General features: G+C 44.9%; 1 protein-coding gene across 1 annotated transcript in view; it reads right to left on the reverse strand.

The window, feature by feature from the left end:
• The window catches only part of ERCC6 (ERCC excision repair 6, chromatin remodeling factor), a 77216-nt gene that overhangs the window by 16971 nt on the left and 46017 nt on the right, over positions 1-14228 (reverse strand). The window contains exons 9-10 of the mRNA XM_056130423.1: positions 5357-5527; positions 4339-4515 (exon numbers count right to left, since the gene is read on the reverse strand). Coding sequence (XP_055986398.1) covers positions 4339-4515; positions 5357-5527 — 348 coding nt within the window. The remainder of the gene's footprint in view (positions 1-4338; positions 4516-5356; positions 5528-14228) is intronic.

Here is a 14228-nt window from a genome sequence, read left to right on the forward strand (position 1 = left end):
TCACTCCTGATGGTGTTCAGGGAACCATATGCAGTGCTGGGGATCAAACCAGGGATGGCTCCATGCAAGGCAAGCAGCTTAACTGCTGTACTACCTCTCCTGCCAAGAAAACACTTTTCAAGACTCACCCATCCTGCTCTGGAGTTCGGACTCTTCTGGGGAGAGTTGGGTATGAGAAATAGGACCAATAGGACTCCCCCCGCCACTCCACCTTTGAACTTTGACCTTTGTGAGTTAAGTGGCCCAGGAACAGGGGACCAAGGGGGTTGTTTGGGAAAGAGGACCACTCTGGGGGGAGGGCAGGCTGGAGCAAGTGTATACTCACTCAAGCATGTACACATGTGCATGCTTGTTCTTGTGTTCGACTTGAGATATATATGATCAAGTACAAGTCATGATTTATAAAGTAGAAATGACTGCATTTGTTTTGTCTGTCCTATCATGGAAGCATACTACTTCCAATCTTCTTCAAAGTATATACAGTGTGTCAACTGTCCCCACATCCTCACTTCTTCCCAATTTTCTCTGCTCCAGAACAAGTGAGCTGGTTGGTAAGAAAGTCAAGACTAGGTGGTAGGGAACCCAGACACTCACTCCACTTGCTCCAGCCTGCCCTCCCCCCAGAGTGGTCCTCTTTCCCAAACAACCCTCTTGGTCCCCTGTTCCTGGTCCACTTACCTCACAAAGGTCAAAGTTCAAAGGTGGTGTGGCGGGGGGAGTCCTATTCTCACACCCAACTCTCCCCAGAGGAGTCCGAACTCTAGAGCAGGATGGGAGACTCAAGAAACCCTCACACAGCCTTGACATCAGGCCACATTCTTCAGCCCAGCCTTCCTAAGGAACGCTGTGTTCCAGGCAGCACAGAGGGCTCCATAACTCAAAGCCCATCTACCGTTCGTGTCTATTTCCCTGTGGGTAAAAATGTCACCGTGGGGCTCCCCCTGTATTTCTCTACCCTTCCCAACGCCCTCCAGCAGTGGACTAGCTGTGCACAGCCAGGCTGCCCTGCCATTCCTGACAAGGTCAAGCAGTAGCCAGACCCCAGTTCTGCCTTTCTAGAGCTAAGCGACCTTAACTAGTTAGCTAGTAAGCTCGTCATCAAATGCCGAGCCTCAAAAATCTTGCCCTTGACAGGGGGTTCAATCAGAATAATATTCCTCAACCTTTTCCCCATTTTGGCCCCCTTCTGACCTTGTTTCCTTCCAGGTCCTACTGGTTGACCCCCTAGTCTCATGCTGTGGATGCCCCCTCCACCATTTATACAATTTTCAGCAGTGACCCCCTTAGAATCCTAGTGGACCGCAAGAGATCATTTACGTGTCTCCTCCTACCCTCACTGCCCGGAACGAGGAATGCCCAACTAGATGATTCCTCGGGTTCTTTAAGTTCTAAAAGTTCGCCCAAAGGGGTAAATATTCAAATCTAAAAACCAGTCCATATTTTGGTCATTAAGGTTCCACCCCTCACCTTCAGCTCTGTAGGTCCTAGCACTATCATTCCAGCCCTCCGAAATCTGTTTGATCCTCACAAACTCTGATATGGTTGATCTGTGATCCCAGCCCTCATCACCCTGTACCTTGATCATGCGTGTACTTTTCCCTTCCCCTGCTCCCTCCCCTACTGGTGAAAAATGACTCAGGGGAAGGTTTGGATTGCCAGCTACCTCCCATCATTCGAGCACCAGCCCAACAAAATAAACATCTGCTGACGGAGTATCTTCTCAGGATTCAATAATGCGTGGCAATCATGGACTTAAACAAAGGGAGTGAATAAAAATACCACCTCTGCTCCCAAGGACCTTTCAATATAAAAATGGAAACAAGATATGCACACAAACGCCTGAAACAAGGACTTCAGGGAAGGAACAGACCATATTTACAAGGTCTCAAGGAACCTCCACGGTGATGATTTATTCATTCCAAAGGACAAGTGCTATCAGAAGAGTTCAGAAATTTGACAATGGCCGGTAGACAGCCCAAAGGCTGGAAAGCAGCCTTATAGGTGCCAGACTCCATATTCAATCCCCAGCACTGCATGGACCAGCACTGCCAGGCTGAGGAGCACACACTACCAGTCCAATCGCCAACCATCGGGCGGTGCCAGGCTGAGTACCACCAAGAGTGGCCTCTGAGCTTCCAAGGGTTACTGGGGAAGTGGGCTCCCCACAAAGGCCACCAAGAAACAAATAAAAATTCAGCAAACATCACCATCCATCAGTAATCAGTTAGCACTACTGAAGAAAGGATAAAGCGACAGCACATGCTGCCAGAGATGAAGCGCATAGAAGGACACACCACTTTTTGCCAAAATGCATCACCTGAGCCCACTCACAAGAATAGGAGACACACCTAGAATGAGGTGCTTTCTTTACAATAACAGGCTTCTAGTCTGCCAGCTGTCCTAGAAGGTAAAGGAAAGTTAGAGCCATGGTTCCCAAACCCAAACTTACTTAGCCTACCTACCACCCCCAATTAAAAAAAAAAAAAATCACAGCACCCTCCTGGAACTCTGACTATTTCTTTAAGAGGACAGCACGAAGGGCCTGCACTACATCTGCTAACCCAGTACTGTTACAGGGTGACAGGGTTGTCCCAGGTCAAAGGGGACGTATGAGTCAATGAGACTATCAGCACAATTGGCCAAACGTGGATGTCTCCAGGTCCCACAATTCTATCAATGCTAAGTTTTCTCCTGGTTCTGATGATCACTGGGCTTTTAGATTTATTTATGTGTGCTTTCTTCCTCTGCCCTTTGTCCAAATTGTAGTGGATGTTGGTATGAGGGGGTGCTGCACACGCACCTGACTGTGGTGGGCACAGGGTTACACTGCCGCACCCAGGGCCAAGGTGCTTGCTCAGGGCTGCACTCCTTTAGTTGTGACGCTTGTACACGAGCTCGTTAGGGGTCACACACCAGCTGTGCTGGCGCAGTTCATTGTGGTGCTGGCCGGAGGTAGCACTTCCCAGCCCTGGTGCTCGCTGGGTGTTGAGCCCCACTTTTCTGCCTGTGGACCTCCCACATGCCCAGAAATATGTCGTGCCACCAGAAACCAGCTCCAGTGTCTGGGATTGCAGAAACAGGTGCAGCGGGGATGTAGGGAGTGCACACGTGGAGACACAGGGAACCGAGCACATGTCCTAGCCATTGATCCACACGGCCAAGTCTCCCCACCCCACCCTCGGGCCCCAGCTATGGTTACAGAAGAGAATGTCCCTAGAAACATACAGTGAGGGCTGTGGAGGGGTAGCCTGCTAGCCTACCAGCTGTTCTCAGATGATTTGGGGAAAACTAGAGCATAAATCTGAACAAAGAAAGCAAAATGTTAGCAACATGCTATAACAACTGGGAAAGCTGGGTGGGAATTCTTTTTGCAATTTCACAACATTACCTGCGATTCTCCAAAGGAAATGGATTCCGATGGTTCCCTAATTGGAGAGGTTGAAAATCCTTCTCCCTGTGAACTGTTGGAGAACATCCAGACAGCTCTTGGGCGGAAGGCTTGCTTCCTGGCTGGGCAGGGGAAAACCGCGGAGTCACTCTTCCTCCTCAAGCCAGAAGGAAATCTACACGTGGTCCTCAGTGGGCTGCATCTCCTGGTGTCCCCATGCATGACAGCCCATCTGCATGACACTGAGTCTTAAAAACTCAGAAGTGGGCTGCGCCTTGCTCACTCCTCTGCTCCCACTTCCTGGTTTCAGCGGCCACAGCTGGTTCATTCTGCCTCAGGGCTCCTGGCCCACTCACTGCCAGCCTCCCTCCCACTCACACGGAGTACGACCTGATCTCAACCACCTTCCAGCTCACCGTCTGGGGCCTGCTCCTGCCCAAAGCAATGCTGCTTCCCTATCAAGCCCCAACTCTCCTCCCGCCCCCCCCCCCCCAGTCCACGCCAATGTGTCTCTTCACTGTCCATGACTGTGCCATGGGGCTGCTATCCTGCTGGCCTGTCCAGGAGGTCTGCCTTCTTTTCTGGCCTTCTGCTTACTGAGAACTGGGAAATGAGTCTCACCAAGTCTTCCCTGAATCCTCCCTAGTTTCACCTCTTCTGATTTCTGACACCTTGTCAGAAGCACCAGACCGATATCCAGAACTGATTCACCTTGTTTCATCATTTTAAGTGAGTCTTAATTATGTTTACAAGATTAAAAAAAAAAAACCCAACAAACCCCATCTGGAAAAACAGGGCCCTATTAAACACAAATGATTTTTTATCAGATACCATGTTATAAACTTGGTAACTCTCTTATATTATGAATGACCTGGCAACAAAATCTAGTTTCTAATAAAAACATTTCCGATATTAAAGTGCTGACGGCGCTAGCTGCCTTAATGCCTTACCTGTACGGGGGAAGCATTTGAGTATCCCCCCATGGTGATGGGGACTGAGAACTGCTCCATAAACACAGGCAAGGTGCCGAGCTTTCCGGGAAAGATAAAGTCAAAGAGTGACCACAACTCTCGGAGGTTATTTTGCATTGGAGAGCCAGATAAGATGATGCGATGTGGGGTACGGAACTGTTGAGGGGTGGAGAGAGGAAATACCATTTTAATTAAATTTGTCTTTTAACAGACGACCACTAACCCTATCCCAAAACACTCCCTGCAATCTGGTTCCTTCCTTCCTATCTATCCATCTGTCTGTCTGTCTGTCTTGGGGTCTTTGCGCCAAACCCTGCAGTACTGAGGAGCTATTCACAGCTGGGTGTTTCACGGACCAGGAGGGCTGGGATCAAACACAGGGCTGCAAGGCCAAGCAAGTGTTCCACCCTCACAATCTTCTTCTTGAAACACATTTATGTCTCTTTTTGGTCTTCTTTAAAATGTAGATAATTTATGTCATTTTAGTTCTTTATTTATATAGTTTTTTTTAAATGGGAATGAATTTTTTTCCCTTATGGTTCAAGTTGAATACTATAGATCAGAATTGGATTTGTTTACATTCTAATAATTTGGTTACATTCTAAAAAAGCCTTTACGTAATGTCAACAATTAGAATTAGAAGCAAAACAACAGTGGCATGAGTGATAGTATAGCAGATAGGGTGCTTGCCTTACATGCCGCTAACCTGAGTTTGATCCCTAGCATATGGTTCCACCAGGAGTGATCCCTGAGCACAGTCAAGGAAAAAGCCTTTACTGCCAGTATGGCCCCCAAACAAACAAAACAAAACAAAAAACCAAATAAGTAAGGGCAGAAATAATTTTTTGCACTAAGGCAAAAGGCGTATTTCGTGCTTCTTGTGCAAGGACACCAGGAAAGATTCAAGATTCAGCAAGTGTGTTACTAAAAGCAGAGACTGTATTCTCAAGGAAGTACCATTACCACCTCAAAAGCTCCCCCTTGTAAAAGGTCCTACCTGTTTGCAAGCAAGGGTGACGGCAGCATTGGGGTTTCTGATTTTGTGCCCTTCATCCAAGATGATATAGTGCCAGTCGTGCCTGCTGATGTCATCCTGCATCAGTCGGATGTAGGAGTAAGAGGTGATCAAAATTCCGTGACAATGAGCAATTTCTCGAACAAGTTTCGCCTAAAATGAAAATAACAAAGCCAGTTTTAAATGAAAATTAAGCAAGCATGACTGCTAAAATGGCAATCTTCCTACCATGATACAGTCTAAAGCAGCTTTATAACTACTTACATAAACACCATTCCAATCATCCATTATCGTAACTGGAGGTTTACTTTGTTTCATGCATTAAGTAGAAAACCCTCTAATACAGTCACTGTTTAGAAGCACAGGGCTCAAAGGAAGACCAGAAAAAGTTGTAACATGTAAACACTCAATTGTAATGTTTCCAAGATATCACACCTCATCCTTGTTTAATTTGAAACACCAAGCTAGGTGCGAAACTAGTATTTTAAACAACAGCAAAAAGGGAGAGGAAGGCCAAGGAGACAAGGGAAGGCAAATACAGAAGTTCTAAGAATGACATGAATTACAGGAGGAGGAATGAGGAAGGGCATGAAAGAAAAAAAAGAATTTTTTTTAAACGCTGAGGAGAGCTTTGAATCACCGAGCAAAGATTCCTAAGGTATCAGGCAGAAACACTGAAGAGAAACATCTACCTAGGCATAAACCTACTGATGGCTGAGTTCCCAAAACAAAGTAGAAGAAAATGCTTCTAGTAAGAACAAAGCAGAGAAAAGTTTTCTTTTAGAGGAAAAATGCCGGACTGACCTTTTGTACAGACATCTTCATTTTTTTTTCTTTCTTTTTGGGTCACACCCTGCGATGCACAGGGGTTACTCCTGGCTCTGCACTCAGGAATTACTCCTGGCGATGCTCAGGGGACCCTATGGGATGCGGGGAATTGAACCCGGGTTGGCGGCATGCAAGGCAAACGCCCACCCGCTGTGCTATCGCTTTAGCCCCTGTACAGACATCTTTAATCCTCACACTGAAAATGCTAGAAAGCCAGGGATGAGCTTCCCAGCGCTCCAGGGGGTCAAAGCAGCAGCTGTGTTTGGCAGAAGTGACCAACTCATTGCGTGGGTGGGTGCGTGGGTGTCACTGCTGGCTCAGTGCTCAGGGGACTGTGCCCTGCGGGGGATCAGACCCAGGGCTCCTGAACGCAAATCACGTGGCCCAGCACATTGACTGATCTGCCTGGCTTCCCAGTGTGTTTCAAGGAAAATGAAAGGATCAGAAAATTTGACCCAGGACAGAAAAGGGTGATAGATATACTGCTTGAATTTTTTCAACTGTAGAACAAAAGTAAGTAAGTATGTAAGTAAAGGCCCTCCCGTTGATCGTCGATTTGCTCTAGCGGGCCCAGTAACGTCTTCATTGGAGACTTTGTTGTTACTGTGTCTGGCATATCGAATACGTCACGGGGAGCTTGCCAGGCTCTTCCGCGCGGGCGAGATACTCTCGGTAGCTTGCCGGGCTCTCCGAGAGGGGCGGAGGAATCGAACTCAGGTTGGCCATGTTGGCTGCGTGCAAGGCAAATGCCCTACCGCTGTGCTATTTTTGTAATACATTTATGCCATTTACTAGTTAATAATTTCTACTTCAGGATGAATACTAGGAACAGAATAACTCTCAAATCTAAGGGTGAGATGAAATGAAAAAAAAAAAAAAACCAAGAAAAAAATGAATACCAAAAGACAAACATAAAGGGTCAGAGTAATAGTACAGAGGGTAGAGCAATAAGCCTTGTAAACAGCTGATTCAGGTTCGATCCCCAGAATCCCATATGGTCCCCAGAGCACTGTCAGGAGTAATTCCTAAGTGCAGAGCCAGGAGTAATCCCTGAGTATCACCAGGTGTGACACCCTCTCCCCACCTTCCCCCCCAAAAGGACAAAAATAACTGGTCCAGACTAAATACTCGGGGATTTCCAGTGGGAGCAGCAAGACTCCACAGAATTAGTATGGCAAAAACTCATTACCATGTTTAAAAGAGACTCCCCAAACCAAACTTACACTGAAAGTTGACAATGTGAGAATTAACCAAAGGTTTACCAAGGAAAGACAAATAAAATGAAGCAGAATTAGAACGGAAATGTAAGACATAAATAACAGACTGAAAGGTGGTGAGCTGCCCATTTTCTGTTGTAAAGCTAGGAGCACCCCCAAAATAGAAGAGTCCCCCAAATAGGAGAGTCTGTATTCATTTTTTTGTCTAGCGTGGAGCACTGTGAAACACACAGTGAGGCCCTTAACTGGGCTACACTGTGGGGACCCACAGCCAAGGATGCTCTAAAGGTTGACACAGCCTCTAAGTCTGACAGATCAGAAAAGAAAAAAACAAGATGAAAGAAAACAAAAATCTCAAAAAAGAGACAGTACAGACATAGGGAACTTGCCTTGCATGCAGCTGACCCAGGTTCATTTCCTGGCATATTACCCCCCCCCCCCCAGTACAATCGGAGTGACCCCTGAACACAGAGCCAGGAGTAGACCCCAAACACCCCTGGGCGTGCCCTCTGACCCCCCAACACCACTAGTTGTGTCCCTGTCCCCCCAAACAGTCTAAACTATAGAACACAAATCATTTGCATATTAGTAAGCTGCCACTGCAGAACTTTAGGCAGCACAGAGAATATTCATTTGTCACATTTTATTAGGAAAAGCTGAAATCAAACTGAGCAGTTGATGCAAAAAAGAAAAATGAAGGACCTGGAGATGGTTTCAAGGGCTGGAGCACATCTTTGCAGACCAGAGCCCTGGTTCCACATCTAGCCGCACACGACCCCAGTCACTGAACCTGGAGTAGACCCCAAGCAAAAACCAAAATAGGAGAAGAAATGAGAAACTTAGTAAGTTACAAACAAAACACATCGGGGCTGGAGCAAGAGCACAGCAGGGAGGGCATTTGCTTTGTACGAGGCTGACCCAGGTTCGTTTCCTGGCATCCCATACAGTCCCTCCAGGATGATTCCTGAGCACAGAACCAGGAGTAAGCCATGAGCATCGCCAGGCGTGGCTCCCAAACAAACAAAAATCATGGTGGAACTGAAAAACAGAAAAACTGAGTAACTCTTTGAAAAAACTAAACAAAACAGACAAACCTGTGAAAAAATTGGTCCAAAGGACAGCAAGAGAAATGTCAAAGGAGTGTAGGCCAAAGATAAAGTGTCAATCAAATGCAAGTTCAAGACCTGAATGTTTGCAAAGGATCACCATCACAAACCCAGCAAACCCTTTTTCCAGGAGGAGACTTCCACATACACATACTCCCCACCAGATTCCTTACTTTATCTACATTAACCCAATCAGGAGCATCTCAGGAATACAATGAATCGCAATACAAATCATAAATGTTACAAAATTGCACCTGAAAAAAAATTTGATATCATCTTGATAAACAAGAATGAGAAAAAAATTTAATTCAACTGGGTATAAAAGGGTGCAAGGGACAAAAATTTTTGAATGAGAAAACGCAAACTGTTTTCAAATGTCTTCAGACTTAAAAGAATGTTTTAAAGAGGAATTACAATACTGGATCACTATAAAAAATCCAGCAGGGGAAGGCTTTACTTCTATTTTCTTGCACAATGTCTGCGTAACCATTTCCCAACTTTTCAGCCAAGGACCTCTGGGCTCATGGGCCACAAATACACCTTCGGTTCCCACAGGCCGGCCACCCTCCTCTTCTCCCAGACAACACTGCTTCTCCATCACCATTGGCTTGTGTTAATGATGATGTTCTGGACAGTGGCTCTGCAATGCCCAGGGAAGAAAAGCTGTCTGGTGTCAAACATCGCCAGCTCCACCACAATTAACTTACTCAGCCCTTCCTAAGACATTTAGGAATCAGAACCGACTTCAACCGTACCTTCACTCTAACATTTGCACCCAGAATCCTGACAAGCAGGCAGCTCTCCCAAATCTCTTTCCAAATTTTCCCTCCAAGAGAGAAGTGGTGGCAGGAAGTGAGAAAGCAGGCAGTGCCTGGGATGACAGCAAAACACAACACCAGCCTGACTCCGATCCAGCACAGCGCGGTTTGGAAGCCCAGAGAGACAAGAGATGAAGTCTAAAACTGGGGTCTGAAATATCCCAGGAGCTGAATTACTGCTCGCCAGTACACAGCATCTGCTACATGACACGCAAAGCCCGCCAACATGGGCCCCTTTGTTCATGGCCCCTGGCCCTCCTAAGGGCTGAAGGCACGCACTCGCCACAGTCACACAATTGCACACTCACTGCCAGAAATGCCATCCCAACTGGACTCTGGACACCACTTTACAGAACCAAACAAAGGAGTTGCCGGGCCTCAAACACAGCACCGGAAGGAGGCTGTGTGTCTTCCACACAGTGAGGACCGCTCACAGGAAAAACACAGAACTCTTACCACCTTCAGAAAGATGTACAAGGATGAGGAAGAATGAAAAAGACAATTTAGTCAAAAAAAAAGTAAGAAGCAAATTTTATCGTCCTCACTGAAAATGTAACACTCACTTCTCAGCCATGGGGTAAAAAAACACAACTAAAACTATCTGTTTTCACCTGATTCCATCTCTGATCCTATAAGTGCTCGGCTGGAGTTTCAATAATGGTGAATTGTTGAATATTATGGACGTCTCTATCCAAACACTTAAGACAAATCATCTCGGGCGGTTTCAAATTAAAAGCTTGTAAAATATGTAACCTCTCCTAGTTTTTGCAATTAATAGGGTACATCTGCAATTAGCCTGACTTACTGAATGCAGGGCTGTTGTCATTAAAAGATGTCTGTGAAAGTGCTGCTGTTATTACGGAGGCTCAGGAGACCAATCCCTCCTAGAGGGCAAACAGTGGACTGGTAGAAAACAACAGCCATAAATCACACTGTCAGGCGGCGGGGAGAGCAGAGTGGAGCTCAGGCACATGAAGGCCATTCGCGGGAAACACAGCACGGCAGCTTTCCAGGCAGGATTTACTGCACCTGTAATTAATTAAAATTTCCTTCAAGCTAAATCTTTAATAAACAAGGATTTGTGCTGACAATGAAGAAAAAAAAGGGGGCTCCGGCAACATAATTTCACAACGTACCTCACAGAACAAGCACAGCATCTATCATTTCTTGTATCAGGTGGATAGCCCACCTCTGAGGTTAATAGGAATTACATCACTTTGCGTTATAATTTGTGCGCTTGGAAGGGGCCTGAAATATTTAGGATGCTTGGGGGAGCCAGGGGGACCTTTTCTACTTTTGTTATGGTTTTCTTTAGCCCCCTTGCACCTTTTAAGAAAGCCTGTTCTTTCGACTGTATTAGGAAGAGGACCCTTTAAAAGAACAGCTCCTGGTCGTTCTAGAAGACGGCCAAGTCTGTGTGGTTTGTTTCTGAATGGCACCTTACACTGCCCCAGTCCTGCCGCCTGGCATCCCAACACTCGGTCTCATTGTTTCCTTTGGGGGGACCACGGTTCAAAATCCGACAAAAAGGGTCTAGGAATGAATGAATGGTCATGAACATTTTGAGCCTTTACCTAGAATATATTGACAGGTTTCCACCACTATCTAAAAGTAGACTATTACTATATAGTATGCTTTTGCCCTCAGCACTGGGAATATTAGCACCATGAATTTATATGGAGTTTTTGGTTTGGGGCCAACCCAGTCAGTATTTCTGACTCTTATCCTCAGGATCTCACGGGGTGCTGGAGATTGAACTTGGGTGGGCCTTATCCACTATCCCAACTCTTCAGATCCTGTATGGAATTTTTAAAAACATTCCTAGACCTCAAAATAACCCCAAAACATACCAAAGAGGAATGGTCTTTCAGAGAGCAGGGAAAGTCTGAACATTGAATTACTCAAGAATGTCATTTCTTCTCTCAAAGGCAGAAATGAAGAGGTCTCCAATATTCTTTGTTTTAATAGTAAGAATTGCCAGAGTACATATTGTATGCTGGAAAACATACTAAGTTCTTGATTTACTTGCCAACAAATTTTATTTTATTTTACTTGCTTTTTGGGTCATATCTGGCAATGCACAATGGTTACCCCTGGCTCTGCACTCAGGAATTACTCCTGGCGGTGCTCAGGGAACCATACGGGATGCTGGGAATCAAACCCTGGTTGGCCGCATACAAGGCAAACGCCCTACCTGCTGTGCTATTGCTCCAGCCCCAACGAATTTTATTAACCTAACAAATCTTCACAAAACTGCTAACAAGGATCACTTATAAGAGACCAAATCAAGTCCTGAGAAGCTTAGTAACTCATCTGAAGCACAGAGCTACAAAATTTGAAAGATGCAAACCCTGATCAGGTAATCACAGAATCCAAGTTCTATATGCCATCGCTGTTTTCTTATCCTTCTCAGTGCCAGGAATCAAGAGAAATGAGATAAAACTCAGATCAACCTAAAACACGCCACATATGATTATATTCTGCCTAGCAGAAAATGGTGGTAAGACACACAACCATCCACATTTCAAAACAGAAGCAAGATATTTCTCGTTACACATCTCCTAACAAATTGAAAAAAGGGCCCTAAACTTCAGAACACAGTGCTGAAAGTCCCTCAGCCTTCTGTTATGGGATAAGCAGCATATAACTGACTTTGTTTCATAGCTTTTCAAGTATTTTTTCAAAAAAGCGATTAACTTTTCTAGGTCAGCTGAACCATCATTTCTACTCTGTGGAAACTGAGTTCATCAAACTCTTGAAATACTGTATTTAGAGTTATTCAACGAGTAAGCTCTCATAAGCTCATGAGATTTGCTAAGCTAAAAAAAGAAAAAGAAAATAGATCTCTGGTAAATGAGAATTCAGTGATCATTCAAAGAGATTAACCTAGGGCCAAAGTGATAGTAAAACAGGACCCTTGCCTTGCATGCAGCTGAATCAGGTTTGATCCTGAGCATACCACAGGGTGCCCCAAGTCTGCCCAGAATGAACCCCTGAGCACAGAACCAAGAGTAAGCCCTCAGAACTGCTGGATGGGGTCCCTCCACAAAGACAGAGAGAGTGAGAGTAAAAGAGAGTGAGGGGGGGGGGCAGACGGGAGGGTTGGGGGGTGGGGGGGAGGCGGCGGGATGAACCAGCCTGAAACTTTTTTTGCTCTTTTTCATTTTGTGGTTTTGTTTTACCACAGCATAGGACATTATGGACTTATACATTTTGGGAATGAACATTGTTAATATGTGTTTTAGAAGGACATAGATTTTTTTCTTTTTTTTTAAATTTTATTGAATCACCGTGAGATAGTTACAAACTTTCATGCTTGGGTTACAATCACACAATGATCAAACACCCATCCCTTCACCAGTGCACATTCCCCACCACCAATATCCCCGGTATACCCCCCCTTTCCCACCCTCCCCCTGTCTCCATGGCAGACATGATTCTCCATAATCTCTCTCTACTTTTGGGCATTATGGTTTGCAATATAGACCCTGAGAGGTTATCATGTTTGTTTCTTTAACTACTTTCTGCACACATCTCCTATCCCGACCGGTTCCTCCAGCCATCTTTTTCTTAGTGATCCCTTCTCTATTCCAGCTGCCTTCTCTCCTTTACTGATGAGGCAGGAATCAGCTTAACCAAAGAGGTGAAGGGCCTATACAAGGAAAATTACAAAACACTACTTCAAGAAATAAAAGAGAACACTAGGAAATGGAGACACATCCCCTGCTCATGGACAGGGAGGATGAACATTATCAAAATGGCAATACTGCCCAAAGCACTATACAAGTTCAATGCGGTCCCTATCAGGATACCCATGACATTTTTCAAAAAAATAGACAAAACACTCCTGAAATTCATATGGAACAATAAACCCCCACGAATAGCTAAAACAATCCTTGGGAAAAAGAAGATGGGTGGCATCACCCTTCCCAACTCCAAACTGTACTACAAAGCAGTAGCAATTATGACAGCATGATACTGGGCTAGAAACAGACTTGCAGACCAATGGAACAGAGTTGAATATTCGGTCACAGACCCCCAAATATATGACCACTTAATCTTTGACAAAGGAGCAAGAAATATGAAGTGGAACAAGGAAAGCCTCTCCAACAAGTAGTGCTGAGAAAACTGGATAGCTACCTGCAAAAAAACGAACTCTGACCTCTGTCTAATGCCAGGCACAAAAGTCAGATCAAAGTGGATTAAAGACCTCAATATCAGACATGAATCCCTAAGGTACATAGAGGAAAATGTAGGAAGAACTCTCCACGACATTGAAGCTAAAAAAATCTTTAAAGATGAAACAGCACTGACCATGTAAGTGGAAGCAAACATAAACAAATGGTACTAGATCAAACTAAGAAGCTTCTTCACTTTAAAAGAAACAGTGACCAAAATACAGAAAGAGCCCACAGAATGGGAATGAATATTTACCCAACATCCATCTGATAAGGGATTAATATCCAGGATATACAAGACACTAGTAGAATTACACAAGAAAAAAAAACCTCCAACCCCATCAAAAAATGGAGAGAAGAAATGAACAGAAGTCTCCTCAAAAAAGAAATAAAAATGGCCAAAAGGCACATGAAAAAAATGCTCCACATCGCTAGCCATCAGGGAGATGCAAATCAAAACAACAATGAGGTATCATCTCACACCACAGAGACTGGCACACATTCAAAAGAACAGAGGCAAACAATGCTGACGTGGATGTGGGGAAAAAGGGAAACTCACTGTTGGTGGGAATGTCCACTAGTTCAGCCTTTCTGGAAAACAAAATGGACAGTTCTTCAAAAACTAGAAATTGAGCTTCCATATGACCCTGCAATATGACCTCTGGGAATATATCCTGATGATGCAAAAAAAAAAATGGTAGAAATGA

This window comes from Sorex fumeus, unplaced genomic scaffold (genome assembly GCF_029834395.1).
Source record: "Sorex fumeus unplaced genomic scaffold, SorFum_2.1 ptg000078l, whole genome shotgun sequence".
Taxonomy (NCBI): Eukaryota; Metazoa; Chordata; class Mammalia; order Eulipotyphla; family Soricidae; genus Sorex; species Sorex fumeus.